Here is a 26,334-nt window from a genome sequence, read left to right as displayed (position 1 = left end):
AACATTCTACTCAGGTAAAAACACAGAGATTCCCGGACCGTCCGCGGGCCAGATTTAGAAGGCGATTGGGCCGGATACTGCCCCTGGGCCTTAGTTTGCCTGCCCATGCTACAGATGCTGAGAGCAGTGGCAAAGTGGCCCCATCTGAAGACTGCCCAAACGCGTCCGTTTCCCCTCCAGCTGGGACGAGAGTCAAGGTTTTGCCAGGAATTCAGTTGGCAGCGAAGGAGCCATTACCACAAATCAACTTCAGAAGCCTCTACCCAAAGTCTCCAACATTTTTACGCTTGCCGTCTCTATAAAATGGTATGCGGTAATTAAAATGGGAATGGCATGGAGAAACGGATACGAAAGACGTTGAGTGTGCAGCCGTTCAGGGATCCATCAGGCTCTTTGAGTAGCCAAAAAGGGAGCAATTAAATGCCAAGCTAGCCTAAGAGGGCTTCCTTGCTTGCAGTGTGTGAACGTAAGTGAAATAATCAGAACCCAACAGCAGTTTGCAGAGGGAGCAGCGAGAGGCAGGGCTTCCTGCCCATTAGAACAGCCTCTTCACCAACCTGAGGCTCCCTCCAGATAGAATTGCAGAATTGAGGAGCTGGAAGGGACCCCCAGGGGCTATCTAGACCAACCCCTGCTCATTTAAAAAGCGTCTGGCTTGTTTTAAAGTGAAGGTAGATTCCCTGAGTGTCAGCGTGATATCGTGGTCAGCGTGCTGGACCTGGGAGAGCTGGGCTCAAATCCGCGCCCGCCCCCCCAGCCATGAAGCTCAATGGGTGCACCACCTTGGGCAGAGTCGCTCTCACTCTAACCTCGCACGATGGTTGTGCGGGTTAATTGCAGAAGGGCACCGCCATGTAAGCCACTGAGTGCTCCTTGCAGGATATAAATAAAATCCAGGCATCACATTCTGTACTCTCCCAAAGAATTCTAACATCCATCACAACTTGGGCCACCAATTCCAATCTTTCTTTTGGGATTTTTTTTTGGGGGTGGGGTATCCAAGAACAGGCATTCAACTCTTCCAAGTTCTAACACAGCCAAAGCTTCCACTTACAGAAGGATTCTCAACCGTTTTTCCAATATTCCATTTATTAGAGTAATTTTTTTTGTATTACAGCACTGTTAACACCCCCACCACCCCCAGTGAGGTTCTTCCCACCGTCAGTTTCTGCCCCTCGCCAAGATCTACAATCACATTGTCGCGTTTTATTTTCCAGCCTTCCCTCCTACTCCTGGATTAAGGTTCAATTACAGAGACCCGTGTCGTTGTTTTTTAAAAAAGCAAAACCTTAATAACATTTTTTAAAAAGGATTTACCATAACACCCACTCACTCACAAACTCAAAACAACTCTTTATTTGGCTGGCTATGGGACAAAAATACTGTATGACAAGAAACCCTAAGATGGTAGCCGCAAGAGGACAGCCTCAAAGAAAAGATGAAAGGAGTCTAGATAGAAGACCGAGAGAACCCAAGGAGAAGCAGACATTCCTGTAAAGCCTTCCACTATCATCCCTGACGACATGAGAGTGACTTAGGGAAGCAACACCCGCTAATGTGAGAATCTGCCCCTGAGCACTGGTTGTGGGGCAGGGGGACTATTTACCTTCAAGCCCCACTGGCAGCCTCCCGAGGGGAACCCAGCAAGTCACCGTGGGAAGCAGGATGAAGGACTAGAGGCGATCTTCCATCTGAACCAGCGACAGGATCCTTGGAATAGGATGCAGAACGCATTCAGCGTAGCAATGGGTCCTTAGCAGGAAACAACAGCCCTAAGCAAACCAGCTACGCTTCCTGCCAAAGCTTTTCCCCACCCTGCTGGCTGCATCAGGTGAGGGGGAGAACAGGGGTGGGGCCATGGGGATAGTGCCCTCCATCATGTTCCCTGCAGCTGGCACTATTGCCTTCCACGTGTTGGAAGGCTTTCTGTGGATTCTAGAATCCTGATCTTCCAGGGTTCTAGATTGTCGGAAAAGGGGGGGGGGTTACATAAGCAGAACAGGCTCTCTGCTGCAGATGTTTGGCTCTCCCACCTTGTGGGGAGGCAATGGGGGTGGAGATCCTCAACCTCCTCGCCCATGCGAGGAATTTAAATACCCGAGTTGGGCTCAAGAATAGGCAGACCTGCGTGGTTGCGCTGTAAGTTACGGAGGCTTTGTTGTCAAATGCAGGCCTTCAACGTTTTGAAGCGCACCATGGTGGCACTTCCCTGAAGATTAAGACGGTTGAGACAGGCTGCTCCCTACAATCTTCCTACCGAGCCTTCACCTTCAGTCAGACGTGGCCTGTTTGCACTACTCGACTGAACAGAATCACTTTTCAAGAGATCGCAAGGAGCTGCAATGGGTCAACGCAAGCGCCAAATCTGAAACGATTCCGTTACTATGAAATCTGTCAAGCAGCTGAAAAGATGAAAATGAGTCGCTTGGAACGCTCAAAACACTTTCGCAGCTCAGCTCTGTGGATGGCGCCATGTTCTTGCGTACTGATCTGCTTTTGTAGGAGGCGTGCATGTGGGATTGCCATTCATCGCAGCCTCTTGTTAATGGCTTCCACCACATGTTCGCCACAAAGGGTGTGTGTGAGAGATTCCTTTCTGCTCCTCTCTCAACCCCCTCCTTGTATGGATACCACCTGCTCCCAGGCACTGGGCGGCCTTATAATCCCACATGTGCCCAGGTATGAAAGGTCTATGGGGACAAGTAGCAAATACTTTTGCCTTCTGATAAGTGTGGAGAGCGCAGAGATACCAGCCGTCTGTGCACTAAGTTCTGCTGGAAGCAGGAAGAGAGAGGGGGCAATTCTCTCACACACACACAAAGAGAGAAAGAGAAAGAGAGAGAGAGAGAGAGAGAGAGAGAGAGAGATGCCCTGAAGTTGAGCCCTTTAGAAAGGCACCTAGGAGAGCCCAACATCAAAGTGTGGCAATTTCAGGTGCCCAAAAAGCAGTACAGCAGTTCAGCCGCCAAGATGGGCCTGTCCGCCCTTGCCTTGCTAGCAAAGCAAGCTGGCGAGGACAGTCTGGCTCACACCAAGCAGCGGTTATCATGACAAATGAGGCAGCGGCGGCAGCAGCTTTGAGGCTCAGGCGCAGAAGAGGAGGCAAACACACACACACACACTCAGTGGCTCAATTCCCCCCACCCAGACAATTTTTATGTACAATTATTTCAGGCAACTTTCCCGCAAAATAAGGTGCCGTCGCAATAAGGCCATCGGGTTAGGCAGCTGAAATCAGAAGAGGCCCGGTGGTGCCAGGCCCGAGATTCTCGCAGCCAAAAGACGTAGGTGCCGGGACCCTCCCTGACGGGTGCCTTCGGCCACACGGAACGCAACAAGGGTTGGATCCTGACTGCCCTCTGCCACCTCCGAGATTACTGCTCCTCCACATGGATGATGGTCTCATTCCCTTCTTCTGGGAGCTGGGGCACAGCGTAGACCAGCGCCTGGTCATTGTCCTGGCAGATGATGGCCACAGCAGCGCCGGCTTCGGGGACAAGAGTGCTGGACTGTAGGCAGGCCTGAGTGAGGGGGAGAACAGAGCAGGAGAGGTTAAGAGGGTCCCCAAAAGAAGCTTCCAGAAGCTTCTGGAATATAGTATAGGACGAGCTTAAAAAATGTTTAACTTTATGAAAAATACAGAAGCTTTTCTACTAGGGATAACGGACACAGGTATAGGAAGAGAAGATCAGAAAATATTCCTCTATGCCACAGGAGCGGCAAGGATACTAATTGCTAAAAACTGGAAATAAGAAATTGTGCCAACAAAAAAGGAATGGCAAGACAAACTGTTAGAGTATATTGAACTGGCTAGATTAACAGAGGCAGTTGGAGATCACACTAGACAAGAGTTTCAAAAAGCATGGGGGAAATGCAGAGAATACTTCGCAAAACAGTGCCCTAAAATACATACCTGGACTTGTTTTGATTATTGTCTGCAGGAGACTTTGTGGATATTTAAGATATAATTAGAAAAATCTTAATAATTATTCATAAAGGAAACAGCTTATAAGAAGTAAATAAGGAGGCCAGATACAGAATAAAGGAAGTATTTTATTTGGTTGTTTGTACTGTTGTATGTTATGCTTATTGTATGTTATGTTCACGTTTAATGAGGGTGGATTTCTGTATGGGGAGGGGTTTATGTTATGTTGTAAATAAAACTTCCAATAAAAAATTAAAAAATAAGAGGTTCCCCGACACCTTGTTGGTTTATTCATTTGGGAAAATATCTGTATATCACTGTGTCATTAAATAAATATTCATTTAAACTGTTTACAGCAATAAAACTGTCACAAGCAGCAGTGCTTCTGCAAACCAGTTGCTGAACACCAGAAGAGGGGAAAGGGCTCTCGCACTCGGGTCCTGCCTGTGGGCTTCCCATAATAGGCTTCTGATTGGACGCTGTGATAACAGGATGCTGGACTAGGTGGGCCACTGGCCTGATCCAGAAGCACTCTTCTGCATGCAAAGCAGATGCTCTACCGTGGAGCTATGGCTCATAGAATTACAGAACTGTAGACCTGGAAGGGCTCCAGAGGGTCATCCAGTCCAACCCCTGTAATTAAGTGGCCTGTGAGTTGTTGAAATAAATGCAGAAGCCAAGACTAGGCAACATGCTGCCCTCCAGATGTTTAAGAGAAGCGGGCAGGTGCAAGGGTGAATTTTTATTATTATGGTCACAGACCAGTTCCGGCTCACATACAATATCAGGAAAATCATAAAACACAACAGGAATACATTGAGTTGCAATTGGGCATAACAGAGACAATTTAGATATAGCGGCAGTTAAAAATATATATTAAATCTTGATCACTAAAATATAACCTAAAATTTTCATTTAAAACCTTAATCATTTTGACTGTACAGCTTGTTCCCTAAGTTTTATGGCAGTCGCACAGAATTTGGCCACCCTTAGCATGATCTCTAGATCCTTCCTTGTCCTCTACCAGGAGTTTTAGACATTGAAGTTCGGACCCATTTGGAGATTTTTGTATAACAGGAGTGATGAATACCGAGCGTATATCCCCGTAGAAACGGCAGCATAACAAGACATGCAAGGGTGGGTTTGGTGGAGCAGGCCAAAGCGGCTTCGTCTCATCCACCACCTTGCTTCTGGATGCGACTGTGAGCTAGACTACCCCTGAAACTGGAGGCTCTATCGTGGATAACAGCTGCGGAACCTTTAGCGCAAGGCTGGGCAGGGGAACAGGAGGACCATTCAACACATGTCCTCACCAAGGAAAGAACCCCCCGCCAAAACCCATGGAAGAGAGACGATCTTTATTAAGGTACTGGTATGTTGGAACGGGAAGGGGGGTGAGCCTCCTTGTTTCTGTTTGATATACTGCATATTTGCTACTTTACTTGGCAAATATGTTTGCCAAAAGTTTGACTTTTAAAATGAGGCTGCATTTTAAATTGCATTTTAACCTGTATTTTAAATTGTTTTTTTTCTTTTTCTTTTTTTCCTTATTATGTTTTTACTGAAATTTTATTGATGTTAGCCACCCTGAGCCCGGCTCCGCCCAGGGAATAAATAAATTTATTATTATTATTATTATTATTATTATTATTACTACTACTACCGATTGATTATGTACACAAGCGAGATTGTATTGTACTGTAATACTGATATAATTTTGATCTAATTATTAACTGTGTGGAAAAGATATATGAATTTGCAATTAATTTTGAAGGACTGTTAAGAGTGGAAGTTGGGAATTGAGGCTTCTAGCCAAAGTACAGGCTTGTCTGTTCTGGTATGAGATGAAACGAAGAGGTTTGGACTTATGCCTGGAACAATGGGCAGAAAGCCAGATTTCCTCCATTTTGGGATGTGTCGTATTGGATAATACAGGCATGGAGAAGTGAAAGTGAAAGACATGGAAGAAAATAAACACCCACATAGAAACTGTTTTGATATAACTCACTTGCGGGACGAACTCAGAGGCTGTGAAAACGAAGGAAGGATTAACATCGGATTGATTTATGGGAACCGCATGGACTAATTAAGAAAGCAGCGCAAATTTGAGGTGATGGCAATCCTCCAGCCTCAGAGCGTAGGAAGTCAAACAAAGATTTATGATTTGGCTTAATATTTGGAATGTTTTATTATTTTATAATTCGGAATGTTTTTAATGTGGCCTTTATTGGATTAAACGGCCTCGGTCCTGTATACCTGAAGGAGCGTCTCCACCCCCATCATCCAGCCCGGACACTGAGGTCCAGCTCTGAGGGCCTACTGGCGGTTCCCTCACTGCGAGAAGTGAGGTTACAGGGAACCAGGCAGAGGGCCTTCTCGGTGGTGGCGCCCGCCCTGTGGAAAGCCCTCCCACCAGATGTCAAGGAAATGATTATACAACCTTTAGAAGACATCTGAAGGCAACCCTGTATAAGGAAGTTATAGACGTTTGATGTATTTATTGTGTTTTTAATATTCTATTGGGAGTCGCCCAGAGTGGCTGGGGAAACTCAGCCAGATGGGCGGGGTACAAATAAATTATTATTATTATTATTAAATTGGAAAACCTATGTGTGTGTGTGTGTTTTAAAAAGAACCCCCTATCCCCAAAACCCATTACTTACCTTCCTCGATTATTTCAAGGTTCTTCCCTTTTATATATATTCCCAACTGCCCCCTGTACTCATGAGGCCTAGAAACTTCACGCTTAAAGAGGAAAACGCAGAAGCTGAGAAATCCCAGCAGACCTGATCTCAGCCGCGTGCTCGCCTCTCTCCGTTTCCCAGCTGCAGCCCAAGGAGACCAGCCACCCTGCAAAGCCAGCTTACCATTTCCAGCAGCTTCAGCTTCTCCTCGGACACCAGGTTCTCCTTCCGCAGCTGCTCCACCACCCCTTCCATGGCCTCCAGCTTCGCGCAGTGCCGGCGGTGCCTCTGCTGGAGAACCTTCACCTTCTTCTGAAGGCCCATCACCACCTCCACGAGCTCAGAGGTCGTCCCCTCGTGCTTGTGGTAGCGGTGCTCCTCCAGCTGCTCCTCCAAGGACTCGGCCGAGCTCAGATCCTCCAGCTTCTCCTCTTCCGCCGGGGGGGCCTTCGGAGGTGCCTGGTTGGAGACGATGGGGACGGTGGAGACAATGGGGAGGCTCAGGGCGGAGGACAGGACCGTCTCAGGGGGGGTCACGCCGGATGAGGCGGCGGCCGTGATGGGCGCCGTCGGGATGGTCTCGAAGTACGCCACCACCTCGGCGGGCGGCTCCTGCAGGGAACGCAGGACGGCGGCGGCGGAGGGGTCAGTCTCCAGAAACGGCTCGATGGAGACGTTCTCGATGACGAGCGCCCCTTGCTCCGGAGCCATGGCTGGGTCGGCCATCAGGGCCTGGAGCGGCGGCTGGTTGGCAGCCGCCACCACCTGGCAGGGCACGGCCACCTCTGCACAAAAGGGCTCAGAGGCCCCCCTGGACGAGCCCGGCGTAGCTTCTAGGGTCGCCGGTGGCAGCGAGGCCAAGAAGTCAACCACCTGTTGCTCCACCCGGTCCGGGAGAGGCTGGCTGGCATCAACCGGGGAAGACACAGTCAGCGTCACGGCCTTGAGGGGCTCCACGATTTGGACCAAAGGCAGCAGGTTCACAGCCCCGACCAAGGGCCCTGAGAGGGCAGGGAAGTCTGAGGCGGAGGACTGGGTCTCCACGTAGATCGGGGCAGCTGCTACGCTGGGGTCAATGGCGATGGCAAGCGTTTCCAGGGCGTTGGGCTCAGGGTGGCTTATGGCATGGGGTCCCGGCATGCTCCTCTCCCCTTGGCATTCAATGATGAGCTTCTTAGCTGGGACATCGGAGGAAGTCCTGGCCGGGTTTTCCCTCTTCTGCAAAAGCGAAAGCAGACAAATGAGCAGCTGTCCTTCCAAAATAAAATAAAATAATAATAATAATAATAAATTATTCATACCCCGCCCATCTGGCTGGGTTTCCCCAGTCACTCTGGGTGGCTTCCAACAAAGCATTGAAATACAGTAGTCTGTTAAACATTAAAAGCTTCCCTAAACAGGGCTTCAGATGTCTTCTAAAAGTCTGGTAGTTGTTCTTCTCTTTGACATCTGTTGGGAGGGTGTTCCACAGGGCGGGCACCACCACCGAGAAGGCCCTGTGCCTGGTTCCATGTAACTTGGCTTCTCGCAATTAGGGAACTGCCAGAAGGCCATCGGATCTGAACCTCAGTGTCCGGGTAGAACAATGGGGGTGGAGGCACTCCTTCAGGTATACTGGACCGAGGCCGTTTAGGGCTTTAAAGGTCAGCAGCAACATTTTGAATTGTGCTCTGAAACATACTGGGAGCCAAGTAGGTCTTTCAAGACTGGTGTTATGTGGTCTTGGCAGCTGCTCCCAGTCACCAATCTAGCTGCTGCATTCTGGATTAGTTGTAGTTTCCAGGTCACCTTCAAAGGTAGCCCCACATAGAGCACATCTCTACCGATCCCCCCACAAGGTGAGCTAGACAAGAGGAGGCCCTGAACCCCACACTGCATTCCTTCCCCTTGTTTTTAAAGTGCCTGATATTTCCTATGAGCTGTGCAAAGATGGTAAGAACACCCCACAGCCTTTGCTCACAGGTTTAGTCTAAGAGGCAAGATACAGATTGAAAAAGAGAACAGGGGAAGAAGCACATTCAAGCACTAACCACAAAAAGTCTTGTGGTGCCTTAAAATAGACTAAACAGATTTATTGCGGCATAAGACAGACGCAAGACAAACAACAAAAACAACAACAAAAACCCAATGTGTTGGGCCTGAAGGTACCACAAGACTCTTTGATGCAACAGACGAGCACTGCAACCGACGCGGACGGCTTCAAGAGAAGATTGATGGAGGAGGACAGGCCTAGTTATGGCTACTAGCCATTATGGCTCTGCTGTGCCACCACAGCTGGGAGGCAACAACGCTTCTGAATATCAGTTGCTGGAAACAACAGGAGGGGGAAGTTCTCTTGTGCTTGAAATCCTGCTTGCATTTGGCTGGCCACCGTGAGAACAGGATGCTGGGCTACAGGGGCCATCAGCCTGATCCAGAAGGCTCTTATGTTCTTTGGAAATTCAAGGACTAGCTCAGGCATCCCCAAACTCAGCCCTTCAGCTGTTTGGGGACTACAATTCCCATCATCCCTGACCACTGGTCCTGCTAGCTAGGGATGATGGGAGCTGTAGTCCCAAAACAGCTGGAGGGCTGAGTTTGGGGATGCCTGCACTAGCTCTACATAAAGCTACATCAACGCCTCATGCCCTGAATAGAATGGTTTCTGAGGAACCAAAGGGCGACTTATTCATGCGATTTCTTATCTGCCCTTTACCCAGGGGTAGGTTACGGTGATAAAGAGCCAATGGAGGGAGGGTCTCCCAGCCTTTCCTCGCTGCATCCAGGCGGGAGGGCTGATAGCAGACCATTCCCGACCACATCTAGGCTGCTGGATTGCTGCATTGCTACAATGCCAGAGGGGGTGGAGAACTTCGGTGTGAGCTGAGAAGCGCCCAGTCCAAATGCCACCAGAGCTACAAACTCAGCAGGCAGCCAATCCATTCTTATACATCGTACATTTAGAGCACACGACTTCTCCCGAAGAATCCTGGGCGCTGTGGTCTGTTACAGGGGCTGGGAGTAGTAAACTGTGAGGGATAAACTACATTTCCCAGGATTCTTTGGCGCAGATAACGTGCTTTAAATATGTGGTGTATCTGCAGCCCCAGTCATCCCATACTGTTTGAGGACAGTGACCAGGAATCCATGGGTTTTGTCTGGCCTTTGTTTGCCAGGAGACGAGTTTGCCACCACTGCCACCACCTCCGTCCCAGCCAAATTAACGCTGTGCTTTTGCCTCTGAGGGCAGCATGACCACATGGGACAGAGCTGGTGCCCGCCTGTCATATGGTGCTTCAGAAAGCAAGACATCCAACTGACATCTGGGAGATGACTTTGCCTTTCTTCTAGATAGTCAGTAAGGCCTTGATAATAATGCTCATATGTTGCAGAGGTTTTCATTAGGGATAGCTGAAAATGTGTACCTTAAGCCCTGAAAGAGCACTATTTAGAGGCTAGCATTATCAGCCAGATGATACTCCTCCTCTCCAGTTTTAGGACTCTTACTCCAGGTCACCCATTACAGGAGCCCACAGAGGAAGGGGGGGGGGGGACAGGGGAGAGAGACCAAAACATTCCATCAGTCTGCAGCACAGGAAGAGATGAGAAAGCAGCGCCACTCAGTTAGCTCTGCTCCTCTCCCTCAGCCATTTCATATTTAAGCTGGTTATTTATAAGAACTGCGTAAACTTAAGAACCAATGCCTCTTTGCTTCCCTACCCTAGCTCTTTTCCATTTTGTGTCCCGTTATTAAGACTGTAAGCCTGTGGGGCAGGGACCATTTTGTCCATTGCTCATCTCACACGAGCCAAAGAGCCAGGTAAAAGTGTTCCAAATAAATGCAGACATTTCTACAATGCTGCAGCATGTGGAGTGCAGAACCTAAGTAACCAAGGAAAAGATCAGGGCATCATTCTACACTCAGGGCTTTGGTCCCTCTTCAGCCAGCCGTTGATCTTCCCCTGACATAGCCCAGTGTTTAGGACACGTGGCATTAACTGCTTTGCTGTGTGCACACAGCGGTTATTACCCTCAAACATGCTCCCAGCAGTGGAACATACACAAATCCACTTCTTAACCCAATACTCTGCGGTGTTTATTATTCTGTGTTACAAATCACATGGCAAAGGTTTGTTTGCTCTCGGATCCAAGTCCAAGATGCTGCACAGCTGAGAGATATATATAGCAGCCACCAAGGGGGGGGGGCAGTTCTAGAAAGCAGGCTGCATCTAACTAATGCTATCAGCGTAAACAGTTTGTGAGAGCAAAGAGGCATGCAAGGATCCAGTACAGACTGAACTTCTGTCATTAGCAAGTGAATCTCCCAAACACAAAAGTGGAGAGATTTAACATGGGATAATAACATGACCAGGCCCACTCTGAAATTTAACCAGCCGTCTGCTGTGGGTTTGTCAGCTGCTAAATTTGAGCGCACAACCAAAATGACTTAACACCCATTGATATCAGGCTGGCACTTTCCCTTGCTAGAAACATTTGTGCTTAGACAAGCCTACCCAGATGTTTAGAAAGCCGGTGCAAGTTTTAATCTGTTTTTAGTTTCAACTCTTTGAAAATCTTACATTCTTTTCGTTAATTTCAATACATTTTTTGTAAACTGCTTTGAGGATTCCCCCCCTTTTACAATCAAGCAGTGTATACATTTTATGAAATACAATTGAAAAAAAAACACTCTTCGGCTACCAACTCACTTTTTTCTTTCACTGCTGTAACCCAACCTGAGCATCTACTACAGAAAAGCCTCCAATTCCAAACAGATTTTATTTAAATGCTATGTTAGGGCTGAGGAACCTTTTTCAGCCCAGGGGCCATGTTGCTTAAGGAGTAGCCTCCTGGGGGGCCATGTGCCAGAGGCAGACATATCCAGAGGCAAACATGGGCACAGCTTTTGGCCAGAGGATCCCTGCTCCTCTGGTATGTTCTTAAGCTACTGATACACCACCCAGCAAAAACATCAGCTGCGAAAATGGCAATTCTCCAATATACTTTCTTGGCAGGTGACCAACCACTCACCAGAGAGCCTTCTGAGGTCTGAAAGATGGTGGGAACAGCGTCAGGCTTCAGGAAGCGCGCCCCCCACCGGTATTCAAAGCAGGACGGGGCAAAGTGCTCGCTGCACAAGTGCTGGTGCTTTGTCGGGACCCAATTTTCCTGGTTCATCTGGGAGAGCCATTGCTGGAGACGTTCAGGATTGTGCAGAGGAAACCTGTGTGGAGGAGTGAATAAATGCCAAAGTCTACACACCTGTAGCTGAAATAAATGAATGTTCCTCCCCTGTTTGGCCCAGGCCTCCATTCCCCTCCAGGTCACCTGTGGTCTCCCTAATTTTTTCTCTAGCGTGTAAGTCTCTTGGGAAGGGACCTGTCCTTTCGCCAGGGGTGTCTGGTGTCTACCTGGACAGAAGGCAGGCAGAGGCAGAGCCAATGACAGGCAGAGCTAAAAAATTCTGGTTTTGCCCCCATCCTCCTCCCTGCTGAGTTTTACAAGGACAATGCTGAGACTAAAGAAGATGCAGTTGGCAAAGCAGTGCCACTCTATGGCTTGGATTTAAGATAGAAGACAGGCAGATGACAGCTGGCTGGCTGAGGGCAGACTAAGGTTGGTGGGGCAAAACCATACTTGCCCTTATGGGCCAGCCTCTGCCTGCTGCCTTTTGGTCTTTTTAAGGCAGCACGTGCATGGCTGGTGCCAAATAAACAAATATACTGACACCCCTGAGCACCCTTTTGTCAAACACATACATAGTACGATGTGGGACACCCTCATTTTACAAGGGAGACATACACACCTTAACAGTCAAATGAGACAAGCTGAGTGACTGAATATCCAATCTCTTTCCTTTTTATTTAAAAAGCAGCCACAGGGTGCGCAAGTGTGAATCAGATCGGAATCATACGCCCTGCACACACTATACCTTGAGAGAACACTCAAAACACATACTTTCACCTCAAAAAAATTCTGTGCGTTGCAATTCACCCCTCACAGAGTTACAGTTCTCAGCAACCCATAACAATCTACAATGCCCAGAATTCTTTGGGGGAAAGAATGTTCTCTCAATGTACTTTAAAGGCGTAGGTATGTACACAGCCTTAGTGCTGGGGGAAAGGATACTCCTTTCCTGACCCTGCCCTGCTTCCAGCAAGGTAAATTCCCCCCTTACAATAGTCCCACTGGAAAAAAGAGATGAGAGGAAGATTTACACTGGGAAAATAGCAAGGCGGGGGCAGAGAGAGGATGATTAAACTATTCTTCCCCCAGGGTTAATGTCCATATTTAGTCCCACCCTGCACTTCCAAAAGAAATGCAAAAAGCAACAACCACCCCAACCGTCAGGCTCTCCTATCACCAGCTTCTGATCTAGTTTGGCTTGTCTCCTATTATCAAGGAGAGAGTGAATTAAGTAGCCTTAGCAACTACTAAGTGGCTTTAGAAAAGCAGCTATTCAGGATTTAAGAAGAAGGAAGATAGCAGGAGGGTGAAGCAATCTGGAGGCTCCCTGAAAGAATCCTTTGAGAAGGCGGGAGGGCTCTTCACTATCCATTCAAGAGTCAACCCCCAAGGTTAACATTCCGTATCTGAAGCTCTAGAAATGAAAGACTAAATAATAATGTACCGATATCTTGTTTTTCTGCAAAAACGGACAACCAAAGCGGCTTGAGATGTATGCAACTTTACCGTGTTACAAAGCATAACAACATATTCTGGTTCCTCTTTCTGGCTTCCTCAGGTTGGGTGAAAAGAAATAAAACCCATGTGGTGGAAGTCATGGACGCTGCTTACTAGGAAGTGAAATTCGAGGAAAAGTACTGGGACGTTCTTCCTTCCAAGGACCACAGTCTTAGAAACAAATCATAATATACATGCCGGTGTTGACATGTTGAGCTTGGCAGGCCTGGGATAAGCCAGTTACACCAACCTGGTGCCTGCTGCGCCCGCCCCCCCGCAATTTTGGGCTACAATTCCACCTGAGGCTGGCACCTGGTTGGCAAAGGCGGACTTAACGTGATGTCATGCAAACAAGACAGCAAAGTATCTAGGCTACAGCCAGGGGTTCAATGCACGGTGGAACGCCCTCTTATCAGATGTAAAGGAGTTGAGTAACTATATAACCATTAGAAGACATCTGAAGGCAGCCCTGTAGAGAGAAGCTTTTTAATATGCAATGTTTTGATATATTTTTATATGTATGTTGGTAGCTGCACAGAGTGCTGGGGCAACCCAGTCAGATAGGCGGGGTACAATTAACAAAATGATGATGATTTGAAGCACTGGTCTTCAACTGGTGGGCTGGAACCCACCAATGGGTCATGGCCTGATCCAGGGCGGGTGGAAACAGGGGCACCAACCAAAATATATGGCGAAAGATTAAGAAACGGGACCCCAAACACATGGCTCCTGGGTCCGGGTAAGTTGCCCGATTTAAAGCACCCACAACTCAGGGGGGATCCCCCTATCGCCCCCACCACCCACACCTTTAGGGGGGTGCCCTACCCACTCCCTTGGTTTCCCCACGTGCAGGTGGGTTTCAAGCGCTGCACACAGGGCCGGATTGAGGTTTGATGCGACCCTCAGCTCCTGAAGGAAATGGGGTCCTTTACATGTCCAGCTGTCCTCTGTCCACAACAAATGGTTGCTGTTTTTTGTGTTGAATAGATGCTATACAGTGGTACCTTGGGTTAAGTACTTAATTCGTTCCAGAGGTTGAATATGGTTTTGAGATTTTAAAATATTAAGCAGCTTAGAAATGTGCTCAATTAGTAAACAGGCTCTCTCAGAAGCCCACCCTGTTTATTCCCACAAAACTTTGCACACAGTTGCCTCAAACACTGTTGCATGTGCTGCAGATTTTGCAATGGCCCCGTCGTGTCCCAGTTGCACTACAGTCGTACCTCGGGTTAAGAACTCATTCTGGAGGTCCGTTCTTAACCTAAATAAAAAAATTCCTTCCTGTAGCACCTTAAAGACCAACTAAGTTAGTTCTTGGTATAAGCTTTCGTGTGCATGCACACTTCTTCAGATACACGTTCTTAACCTGAAACTGTTCTTAACCTGAAGCACCACTAATGGGGCCTCCTGCTGCTGCCACGCGATTTCTGTTCTCATCCTGAAGCAAAGTTCTTAACCCGAGGTACTATTTCTGGGTTAGCGGAGTCTGTAACCTGAAGCGTCTGTAACCTGAGGTACCACTGTATATGGTAATTTATGGACTTCATAGGTATCTCAAGCCATTGGCACATCACAAAATATGTATTTTACCAAAGTAACTGTTGAACTGAAATACAATTAAGTCTATTAATAGTGAAACACAATTAAGAAGTAGTATATTAATAGCGAAATTATTATTGAGCTCTAACTTAAAATGATTTTTTTTATTACTAACAAACTGAATTATGCAAACGCATTAGCATTTGGCAATTAAATAGTAATAATAATAATAATAATAATAACTTCATTGAGAAACACAATTTACAAAGACTCATAATTTGGGGGTGGGGTGGGGTGGGGGGGACACAAATAAATCCGGCACTGGCTGCGCGCGCGCCCCGTTTCTCTCCCCCCCCCGCGACGTCACAACCCCCCCCCGCGTTCTTGTTTTCCCCCGGTGACGTCACGCCCCTCCCCCCCCTTCCCGAAAGTTGACTGACTTGTAGAAACTGAGGCGCCGGTTGTCGGTCCGCGGCTCCCTGGCCGAGTTGCAGCAGTTGGGCGCCCGGCAGTACTTGGTCATGGCCGACGCCGCCTCCTCCTCCTCTCAGCCGCGCTTCCCTCACGCGGCCTCGGCGGCACCTGTGGAGAAGAAGCGCCCGGCGGTTGTTGACGTCGCGGCGTCAGCGCCTCCCTCCTTCAGGTCCCTCCTCCCGACCCGTAGACTCCGCCCTCGCGCACGCGCGGACGGGGCCCGGGAAGCCGGCATCCGGGAGAATCGCGCCCGGAGTGGGAGCGTAGAGATAGGAAATGCAGAGAACGTGCGGGTGGGGGCAATGCGGGTGAGACCGTAGAGATAGGGAAATAGCTGCCCACGCCCATCGCAAGCTGGAAATATTTCACCGGGGAGCAGGTCTCCCTCCCTCCAAGCAGTGGTTCTCAACCCGTGCCCCCCCCATGTTGTTGGACTACAACTCCCATCATCCCTGAGCTCTGGCCTTGCTAGCTAGGGGTGATGGGAGTTGTAGTTCAACAACTTCTGGGGACCCACAGGTTGAGAGTCCAAGAAGCCAAGAGAGGAGCCGCTGTTTCCCCCCCACCTGGGATTTTTTTTCGTGTGGGGAAATTAATTATTATTATTATTATTATTATTATTTATACCTCGCACATTTGGCTTTGTTTTCCCAGCCACTCTGAGCGGCTTCCAACAAAATATTTAAAATACATCAAACATTAAAAACTTCCCTTAACCGGAAACATGGGATTCACTTTTAATTCTCTTCACTTCATGTGCCCTTTCTGCCTATCACTTTCCTATGCTTCTCTCTCTTTGTCTGAGTTGCAGAAAGCGGTTCTGAGAAGTTTGCCAACGTTTTCAAAGTTTGTAAACTGGTACATGGTCCTGCGTTAGAGAAAGAACTCCTGTTTTGGGGGGGGGGGGTAAGGTAGAAAGACCGCTGCTCGGGTATTTTTGCAGAGGGTTGGACCAGATGACCCTCTGCACCCTTTCCAGCTCTACAATCCCATGATTCGATTCTGTAATTCCGATTTGTTTGGGCGTCCAAAGGCAACCCGGAAACTGCAAACCACGTGTGACTCGGATCCATTACAGTCCCAGGAGGCAACGTCATGAAATGCAGAGTATTGCACACGGGCGCTCGCGCATGCACACACTTTATAAAGCAAAAAAAGAGGTTTTTTTCCTAGTCAGAAGTGATTCCTGTTCCGTGGGGCTGTCAGCTGGCATCAAGCCCCGCTGATCTCAGTGGAAGTTACTTCTGAGTAGACACATTTCTTCCTTTCTTTTTAAATTCTAATTTCTAAACTTGCACTCTGAACAGACGCGTTCTTTTATGGACGGTTGAGCAATTTGCCGCTTGCTCGCCGGATCTGTTTCATCCCATCAGATGTCAAAGAGATAAACAACTACCTAACATTTAGAAGACATCTGAAGGCAGCCCTTTTCCCTGAAGGCAGGGAAGTTTTTAATGTGTGACATTTTAATGTATTTTTCATCTTTGTTGAAAGCCGCCCAGAGTCGCTGGGGAAACCCAGCCAGATGGGCGGGGTACAAATAATTTATTATTATTATTATTATTATTATTATTATTATCATCATCCTGAAATTTACACACTGCTGGATTGGAAAACAAACAAACCTCAAAGCAGCTTGCAGAAGACGGTGAAATAAAAATTTACAACCCTGCTTTGAAGCATATAAAAGTCAAAATGCTTTAAAACGGATTAAAGTTTGCATTGGCTTTCTGCGCATTTGGTGAGGCTTGTCTAAACAGGAATGTTTTTCGCAGGCGCCCCAAAGAGCCCAGTGATGTCAAGAGGCAGGGAGTTCCAAAGGGTAGGCGCGGCTAGTTGTTACAAACGCAGCAAGGGCATTATGTGGCACCTATAGCAGCGTCAACTCCGCCGATCGAGTAGATTAGGCGTCTCAGATGAGGGGAGGTGGAAATGACATTTTAAAATTTTAATTAAATGAACACGCATCGTTGCTAGATGAGATTCGAACCCGCGAACGCGGAGAGCCAGGAGGGCGGGACAGCGCCTCCTCATTGGCTCAGTCGCACCCGGCGGCTCCGTCGGGGAAAGGCGGCTGTTGCGGACACGCCTCGCCCTCCTCATTGGCTGCATTCAGGCGTGACTGACGGGATATCCGCCCAATAGCAGGGCAGAGGCGGTTTTCCGCGCGCTGTTTGGGACGGTTACGGCTGAGGAGGCGGCGGCGGCGGCGGAGACAAGAGAGGCCGCGGCGGGGCTCGGACAGGAGCTCCCAAGGCAGCGGGAAATGGCCGGCGGCGGCGGCGGAGGAGGAGGTTTTTACGCGCGACCGTTGGCCTCTGGCGCGGACTCGCCGCCGCTCCTCAGCCTGAGGCGCCGGTCGAAACTCCAGGGGCCGGAGGAGCCGGTGAGGGGCGGGGCCAAGGGGCCGGTGGGCGGGGCTGCGGGTGGGCGGGAGAGAAGAACGCTCAGGGGCGGGGCTTGGAGGGGCTGTGGGCGTGGCCAAGGAGCTGGGCGGGGCCAAAGGCGCATGCCTTTCGAACGCAGCCGAGAGGCGGGAGAGAAGAACGCTCAGGGGCGGAGCTTGGAGGGACTGTGGGAGGGGCTACAGCAGTGGGCGGGGCCAAGGGCTTGCATGCAGTAATCGAAGCATTTGAAGTGGGAAGGAAATGGGTTAGTAACGAAGTGAATTTGAATCAGGATTAATAATCTCGGGTTATGTTAAAACATTTAGTCATAGCTGTCAACTTTTCCCTTTTCTTGCGAGGAATCCCATTTGGAATAAGGGAATTTCCCTTAAAAAAAGGGAAACGTTGACAGCTATGCATTTAGTCCATTTATTATAGTGCATAATTCATGTTTATAGTGTATATTGACTTACTGCTTCTGATGCATGATTGGCTGATGTCAGTGCTTTTTTCTGGGGGGACGCAGGCAGTGCCGGATTTATGTACAGTATAAGCTAAACAAGCTCTAGCTTAGGGCCCCACTCTCTTGGGGGCCCCTGAAAAATTTAAAGGGGAAAAAACTGGAGGTACAAATAAAATAAAACCTACATACAGCAACAGTGTTTTGTGTTGTGTAAGCTCCTGTGGTGTAAGTCATGGGCCCCATCTGCTAGCCTACTCCCTAAAATATCTCTGGTTTGCTCCTTTCTATATATAGGGTGCCAACACTCTGCATGGACTGGTTGCACGGCAACATGTGCAAATGGCTTGAGATACCTATGAGGTCCATAACTTACCATAAATACCATATAAAGGTAAAGGGACCCCTGACCATTAGGTCCAGTCGTGTCCGACTCTGGGGTTGCAGCGCTCATCTCCCTTTATTGGCTGAGGGAGCCGGTGTACAGCTTCCGGGTCATGTGGCCAGCATGACTAAGCCGCTTCTGGCGAACCAGAGCAGCCCACGGAAATGCCGTTTACCTTCCCACTGGAGCGGTACCTATTTATCTACTTGCACTTTGACGTGCTTTTGAACTGCTAGGTGGGCAGGAGCAGGGACAGAGCAACGGAGGCTCACCCCGTCACGGGGATTTGAACCGCTGACCTTCTGATCGGCAAGTCCTAGGCTCTGTGGTTTAACCCACAGCGCCACCCAGGTCCCTTTTAAATACCATATATTCAACACAAAAAACAGCGACCATTTGCTGTGGACAGAAGACAGCTGGACATATAAAGGGCCTCATCAAACCCTGGACGCATACCCCTAAACATTTTGTGAATCCAAGTTTGGCCTCATTGAGGGGCAGTATTTCAATATGAGTAGGAAAATGAGAGTTCCCGGTCCTAAACATTTTTAAAGAAAAAAAGCACTGGCTTATGTACTTTATTATTACACCATTAAATTGCATGGAGCATTCAGTCAATGAAGTTAAAGCATTCACAACTAAATTGACAGTACAGTACAGTAATTAATTTCATTTTAGCAGTAATTTGTAAACAAATAATGTTGCTCTTGCGGCAAAGATATTTTTTCTGGGCGTGGGGCTGCCGATACAGCTCCTTGGCTCTGTATTTGACGGCTCTTGCCTGGGGTTGTGTTTGGTGCATGTGTCATGTGACACATTCATGTGTTACACACATTACATCAGGCACTTGCTTTTTATTCTGAGCTGCACTTCTTGGTGGAAAGGTAGGATAATATTATTATTAATTACCTGCTCTTCGCCCCAAGGCGGGTTACAATGTTTTGTTTTGTTTTAAAAAATAATATTTATTGATTTTCCAACCATTTAAACACAATAAAACAGAAAAACAAAAAAAGAAAAGAAAAAGCAAAAAAAGAAAAGAAAGAACATATGATTGACAAAACAAGACGCAAACCATTTAAAACACAAAACAATTTCGATATCTTAACTTTCATTCCCTTATTTCCACGACCTCCTCACACCTCCCTTTTTGTATTCCACTTCTGTTAATTGTTTCAGCAATTCCTTTCCATCTTCCTCTGTTTCTATCCTATAATTATCTTAACATATTCTGACCTTATTTTTCCCTTTAATACTCTATTAATCTATTTATACTTAATTCCTTATAGCATTTCTACTGAAGCCGTATAACTTCATTCCAACATTTTTCTAACATTCATTATTATAACAATATTTCTATAAATAGTCTTAAACTTTTTCCAGTCTTCTTCCACCGACTCTTCTCCCTGGTCTCGGATTTCTGCCAGTCGTTTCCGCCAATTCCATATAGTCCATCAACTTCATCTGCCATTCTTCCCGGATAGATAAATCTTGTGTCTTCCAGTTCTTCACAATGAGTATTCTTGCTGGCTATTGTAGCATACGTGAAAAGAGTTCTGTCCTTCTTTAACACCAATTGGCCAACCATGCCCAAGGAAAAGACCTCTGGTTTCTTCAAAAAGGTATATTTAAATACCTTTTTCATTTCATTATGAATCATCTCCCAAAGTGTCTTAATCCTTGGGCATGTCCACCAAAGGTGAACTCTAATCCTCAAATTCGTCTGTTTTTCTTTAAGTTCAGTCATCGCAAGCGTCAACTTATATTCATCAAGTTGCTTCTGTATAGCTGGGGCTCTCTTTCTCTTTCTCTCCAGTTGTGTTTCTTTACATTCAGCAACAACAACTTTTTCCCTGGCCTCCTCCGCAGTTTGCCGTACCGAAATCGGTTCCTGTGTCAATTTCTGGGTGATTTCTATATTGGTATTATTTATACTTTCTATATTTAAGTTAATTTTAGTAATTGGAACATCCACTTTCGCATTTATCGTATCCATTTTCCTGTGAAGCTGATCCAATGAGTCATTTATCTTAAATAACGCAGCCACTAGGGCCTCTTCTGTCAACATTTCTCTTGGTTTTACATATACTGGTACAAAGGCTGCAACAAAAAGAGCAAGGGGGCCTGGTGGTGGACCTCTCCTGGATTATTGCCAAGTCCTCCCAGACCTTAGTGTTTTGTCAGCAGTTGACTGGTCAGTTGACCATTAACCATAACACTTAAAAGATTCAAGGTCAGTCCCAGAGTCTCACGGTTTTTAACTTGCAGCTGGAAATTTCCCTAACCCAACTCTTGTAAAGCAACCGGTTTCAAAAGCTTCCACTAGGGGGAAACAGTTTCTATTCGTAGTAGTCAATAGTATCCTCTTTTAAACAATCCAAAGTTAGTTTCAAGTTAGTTTCAATTTTCAGTTACTTTTACTCCTTTTTGAAACAGCCGGAAACAGTAGAAACAATGTATTTCTCTTGTTTAACTAGCTGTCAATGAACGTTCTAAACGCTGTCAATGAACATTCCACAATACGTCAGTCCTCCTAGCAGCCCGTTTCCAGGGTCAGAGCGGCGGTGTTTTAGATTTCTTCGCTCTCTCCTGCAGGCATACTCAGTCCTCAACTTCCCCCCCTTTTCTCCTGCCTCCAAAGGGAGGTTTTGTTCTTTACCGATGGAAATTTAATCTTTTACCAAAGACTTTCCAGGACTCCAGCTTGCAACTTCATTGCCTCAGTCTATTTACAAAAGGGGGAGGCGGACTTCCTGTTTTGAACCTCCCCGTTACGATGCTAAATTCAACATTTAGAAATCCAATTCTTCCGCTTAAACTCTACTCACGGGTAACCACTTTTAAAATCCAATTGTCCACAGGAAAAGGTCAGCGCTCTCTGGCAACGGCTATGCGGCTTCGCTCCGTGGAAGAAGCAGACGATTCGATGCACCGCGCCACTCACCCCACGTCGCTCCGGAGCCCCAAAAACCGGGGTTCCCCGCGAGTGGGGGAGGCGCAAAAGGTGCCCGCCAAATCCCACGCTCACAGGCTTCTCCCGCCCGTGATTTTAACGGGTCTCCGCCTTCGCCGTGGCGGCCAGACCCAAGTTCCCACGGAGCAAATTCCTCCCGGACAGAGGAATTCAGCCATTGCTGGAGGCGCCTCCCCGGAAGTCCCGGCGGGTTACACTGTTAAAGCACAATACTGAAAAGGGTGTAAAACAATATATGCAGCCACAAAAGGAAGGTGGGTTGTAAAATTGTGCACTGTCAAGAGCCAGCATAAAGACACGCCTCTGTGACTGTAAAATTATATAGTATTTACAATTGCTATATAATTTCTGCTGCCTAGTGGAAGACCTGTTCTTTTTAAAGAGACCCATGTGGGAAGCTGAGCTGCCAAGTCTGTTCAATATTTTCACAAACTTGCTATTTTAAAAATCTTTGAAATCAATTATATTAGGTGCTTTGAGTTCTCCCAGTGAAAGGGAAGCGGGGGAAACATTTCTAAAATAGTACTTTATCTGTCAAGTTCCCACAACGATGAGCAATGTTTTATGATTGGGCAATATGTTTTAAATTGGGTGGGGAATGTACTGTTGAGCGAGAGAGAGGGGGGTGGATGGGGTTAAATTGCCTTGTAAGCCACTTTGACGTGCCATTATTTTGTCAGAAAAGCAGCATATAAATACAGCCGCCCCTTAGTTCTCGAACGGAATCCGTTCCGGAAGTCCGTTTGACTTCAGAAAATGTCCGAAAACCAAGGTGCGGCTTCCGATTGGCTGCAGGAGCTTCCTGCACTCAATCGGAAGCCACTTCAGACGTTCGGGTTCCAAAGAACGTTCACAAACCGGAACACTCAATTACGGGTTTGCGGTGTTTGGGAGCCAGAACGTACGAGTACCAAGGCATTCGGCAACCAAGTTACGACTGTGCTGGAAGGAAGGAGGGAATTCCAGTTAAAAGCTGGTGGAAAGTAAGTATTGGGGTGCGTCTACTATGCTTTAGGGCTGCCATGAAGGCTACAGCGTCGTGAGCAGCAGAAATTCTGTAGTCTAAACTTATCACATCACTAAGAACATCAGACCGAAAATCCACTTAGTTCAACATCCACTTTCCACTAGGGACCACGTAGAGGGTTCTGGGACACCCGCAAGCAGGGCGTGAAAGTGACAGCTTCCCCCTCCTTTTGCTCTCCAGCAACTGGCATTCAGTTACCTGCTTATTCTGAAGTTGGAACTTGAAAGTTTCCATTGTGACTGATGGAATCAGCATCTGAATGCCGAGAAAAGCCTCAGGCTGAGTTTCTGCTTGTTGTGAAACATGAAAAATGATAACTCTACTAGAGGAGCAAAGGCCTAGGGAAAGTTCCTTCCTGGGTCACTGGGCTGCGGACATGACTTCTCCACTTGCATTCACGTTCCGTGGAAATCATGGCATTACGGGTGGATATATGACACTGTTTTCTTTCTTCTTTCTTTGGACAGGTTATGCTAGAGAAAGTCTTGGGAATAACTACTCAAACCAGCAGTGCTTTAACTTGTGACCCAAACACGGGGCAGATAGCCTATCCAACAGGGTAGGTGCTTTGCTGTAGTCAGTGCAGCTAGGTATTCTGCAGCCTGATGCTCAGTGAAACGGGTGGTTTGAATAACTGCAATGAACTGCAATTAATCCAGAATGCGGCAGCTAGACTGGTGACTGGGAGTGGCCGCCGAGACCATATAACACTGGTCCTGAAAGACCTTCATTGGCTCCCAGTACGTTTCTGAGCACAATTCAAAGTGTTGGTGCTGAACTTGAAAGCCCTAAACGGCCTCAAAGGCCCAGTAGACCTGAAGGAGCGTCTCCACCCCATCGTTCTGCCCAGACACTGAGGTCCAGCTCAGAGGGCCTTCTGGAGGTTCCCTCCCTGCGAGAAGCAAAGTTACAGAGAACCAGGCAGAGGGCCTTCTTGGTAGTGGCGCCCGCCCTGTGGAACGCCCTCCCAGCAGATGTCAAGGAGATAAACAACTATTTTACTTTTAAAAGACAACTTAAGGCAGCCCTGTTTAGGGAAATTTTTAATGTCGGAGGCTGTATTGTTTTTAATATTTAGTTGGAAGCCACCCAGAGTGGCTGGGGAAACCCAGCCAGATGGGTGGAGTATAAATAATAAATTATTATTATATTATTATAAATAAGCTGTACTATTAGAAGGGAAGTATGGATTTGTTTGCCAGTCTTTTGGGGGGCAGGGTGAGATCTTTGGGACCATCAATTAGACCCTTAGACAGATATTCTTAGTCACTGTTGTGGTATTTGTTGATTGTCTTCTGCATGATCATCCACAAATATCCTATTTCCTGTTGTGTTGCTAGAGAGGAAGGGAGCTTGTGACCAGTCATACTGGCTTAATTTGCACATAATACTAAATCATTCTATGGAAATAAATCTGGACAAGCACCAGGCCTGCATGTTCTCCTTTCCCTCTCCTCTGGTATGACAAAGTGACTTGAAGCATTTGCTTCCATTTTTATTGAAGCACGGTTGCCATTATGCCTGAACCAGGAACTGTGGTTGATTTTCAGTATGGTTGATTTGATCAATCCAGGATAATAAACCACAGTTTTTGTAAATGAATGCTTCCCTCCCCTGAGTACATTTGTCCAGGCAGTAAAATTTAGTCACTTTCCCCTCTTTAGAGTTGGGGAATTCACTCTCGTGTAAATGTTTTGATCTCTCTTTCCAGATGCGTGGTTGTGATTTTAAATCCTCGGCAGAATAAACAGAAGCATATTTTTAATACTGCTAGGTAATGTATATATTAGCTTTTGTATCACCCTTGCTAATTGGTGTGTTTATAGTAAAAAAAAAATAATGCAGCTTGCGTGTGAATTCCTGGCCAAGTATGGGTGAAGCTTGTTGAAAGTGATTTCCCAGAGAACAGAACATCATTGTGGTGTTTATTTGATCAGTAAATCGTTTTAAATAAGGAGAGCCAAATTGACTGGAGGGCAGGGCTGTCTCATCATAGAATACTTCGCTTTGAAGCCCCAACTGTTTGGACCTTTAAGTGGAGCAGTTTGAATGGCGTTTTGCAGATAGCCCCACACTTCTCTTCAAACCTACAGTTTTTGGAGGTTTAAAGAGCAGCGCAGATCTATTTGCAAAAGCTCTGCACAGCACTTTGACCTTCCCAAAACCAGAGGTTTAAAGACCAGCATGCAGCGGTTTGTAAAAGGGCTTACAGTTAGCTCCATGTTTTGCTTCTACTGTGTGTGACATTCCTCCTACTCATGACAGGAATGCACACCCAAACTAATCAGGATTTAACCCCTGCCCATCAGTTCATGAGTGGAAGGTTAAATCCTGCACGCCAGTTCTCAGCCAGCGCAGAAGCAAACCCCGTCCCCTTGCCCATCAGCTGATGTCACTTCCATTGGAGTAACACCAGCTGATTAGCAGGTAGCTATGGTTTTTAAAAAATGGTCCCCCACCACTGGTTTAAATGAATAATAATGAAGTGGGCTAATAATAATTTTAAGAAAGCATTCGGTTGGTGAATCATCAAGATGTGCAAATGACTTTAAAGCTCTTTGTTGTTTCCTGCGGCAACCCAGCCAGATGGGCAGGGTATAAATAATAAAATTATTATTATTATTATTATTATTATTATTATTATTATTATTCCTTTCTATAATGACTCACAACTAGTTTGTGGCAAAAGCTTTTGTGGACTCGCACCCATTCCATTTGGAGCAATGTCATTCCATGCACCTGAAAAGTGGGCTTTAGTCCGCACGCAGGTTTCTGCCGCAATAAATGTTTGTTGCTTTTCCTGTAACAGAGTTACATGATGTTTCTTTGGAATTCATTTTATGGAGAGATAAAATGTAAAGGCGTTCTTTTCCCACTTTTAGGAAAACAGTTAGTGCTCTGTCTTTCTCTCCTGATGGGAAATATATTGCAACTGGTGAGGTGAGTTTTTACTGAATGAATTTTCTTTAAAAATTATGCGAGGAGTACTAAGTATGTTTTTTTAAAAAAAAAAATTACGGCTCTAAACGTGCAAATTATACTAATACATTTTTGAAGCCTCCTTTTATCAGTTGTAATTTGTGGCAATGCCTTGGAACTCCCTTTGGCAAGAGACCTGCACCTCAGTCGTACCACTTTAAATCCCTGGCTGGTGACAGCAAACTAATATAAAGGAGATACCTGTGTTATCTTAAATGCAGCAGTCACGGGCCATCACAAGCTACTGAAATAAGAGTGTTTAGGATTAGAATGCCAATTGAAATCATAGGAATATTTTGTCTTGTGTTTTCAAAATTACTTAATCATGCCCTCTAGTGGTGTTCTAGCGCTGGATGATTCCAGTGTGCTCCCTTTGACGTTCTAAACCAGCGGTTCCCAACTGCTTTTTGGCCATGCCCCACCTAAGCATCTCTAAAATCCTGATGCCCGCCCCCCCAACAGATAATTCTTATTATTCAAAAAGTGATGTCCTATTCACGTGGAGGAAGTCTAAAAGGCCAATCACTGTTAATAACTCATTATCGAATTGCCCCCTTTAAAAATCAATTTGCCCCCCGTGGGGCATATGCCCCACGTTGGGAACCACGGTTCTAAACCGTTTCTCTTTTCTCTGAGCCCACCGTAGAGTGGCATGGACGGTGGCCGTGTGAGAATTATCAAGAGACGTGCCAGAGCTTAAGATGGCCTACATGTCACACCTTATGACCGGAAAAACCTATCAGCAAGTGAGCAAGAAGTGCTCTCTGCACATCCTTCAAGGAAGTCCCTTGGTGGTGGTTGGCAAAAAAAAGTTCCTGAGCACCTTGCAAATATCAG

General features: G+C 46.9%; 2 protein-coding genes across 3 annotated transcripts in view; one reads left to right on the top strand and one right to left on the bottom strand.

The window, feature by feature from the left end:
• Positions 1-1,071: 1,071 nt before the first annotated feature.
• On the bottom strand, positions 1,072-15,425 carry THAP8 (THAP domain containing 8). The gene is made up of 4 exons (XM_081019001.1): positions 15,252-15,425; positions 11,620-11,812; positions 6,793-7,827; positions 1,072-3,521 (listed from the first exon to the last, which is right to left on the bottom strand). Exons 1-4 carry the CDS (start codon positions 15,332-15,334, stop codon positions 3,375-3,377), a joined length of 1,458 nt encoding a protein of 485 aa, XP_080875127.1. The 5' UTR covers positions 15,335-15,425; the 3' UTR covers positions 1,072-3,374.
• Positions 15,426-17,401: 1,976 nt separating this feature from the next.
• WDR62 (WD repeat domain 62) overlaps positions 17,402-26,334 on the top strand; it is a 33,409-nt gene continuing 24,476 nt past the window's right edge. For both annotated transcript variants that reach the window (XM_081018603.1, XM_081018602.1), the window contains exons 1-4: positions 17,402-17,671; positions 22,986-23,077; positions 24,230-24,292; positions 25,401-25,458. In XM_081018603.1, coding sequence (XP_080874729.1) covers positions 17,552-17,671; positions 22,986-23,077; positions 24,230-24,292; positions 25,401-25,458 — 333 coding nt within the window. In that variant the 5' untranslated portion in view covers positions 17,402-17,551. The remainder of the gene's footprint in view (positions 17,672-22,985; positions 23,078-24,229; positions 24,293-25,400; positions 25,459-26,334) is intronic.

The sequence above is a fragment of the Podarcis pityusensis genome (assembly GCF_964106645.2).
Source record: "Podarcis pityusensis genome assembly, chromosome: 8".
Classification (NCBI taxonomy): domain Eukaryota; kingdom Metazoa; phylum Chordata; class Lepidosauria; order Squamata; family Lacertidae; genus Podarcis; species Podarcis pityusensis.
This window is presented reverse-complemented; position numbering and strand designations above follow the sequence as displayed.

Bases quoted from the DNA above. Each gene is read 5' to 3' on its own strand.
- THAP8 (XM_081019001.1), bottom strand. From the start codon at position 15,334: ATGACCAAGTACTGCCGGGCGCCCAACTGCTGCAACTCGGCCAGGGAG. The intron at 7,828-11,619 runs GTGAGTGGTTGG...TCGCTTTTGCAG, and splicing joins AGACCTCAGAAGGCTCTCTG to AAGAGGGAAAACCCGGCCAG. The intron at 3,522-6,792 runs GTAAGCTGGCTT...CCCCTCACTCAG, and splicing joins AGCTGAAGCTGCTGGAAATG to GCCTGCCTACAGTCCAGCAC.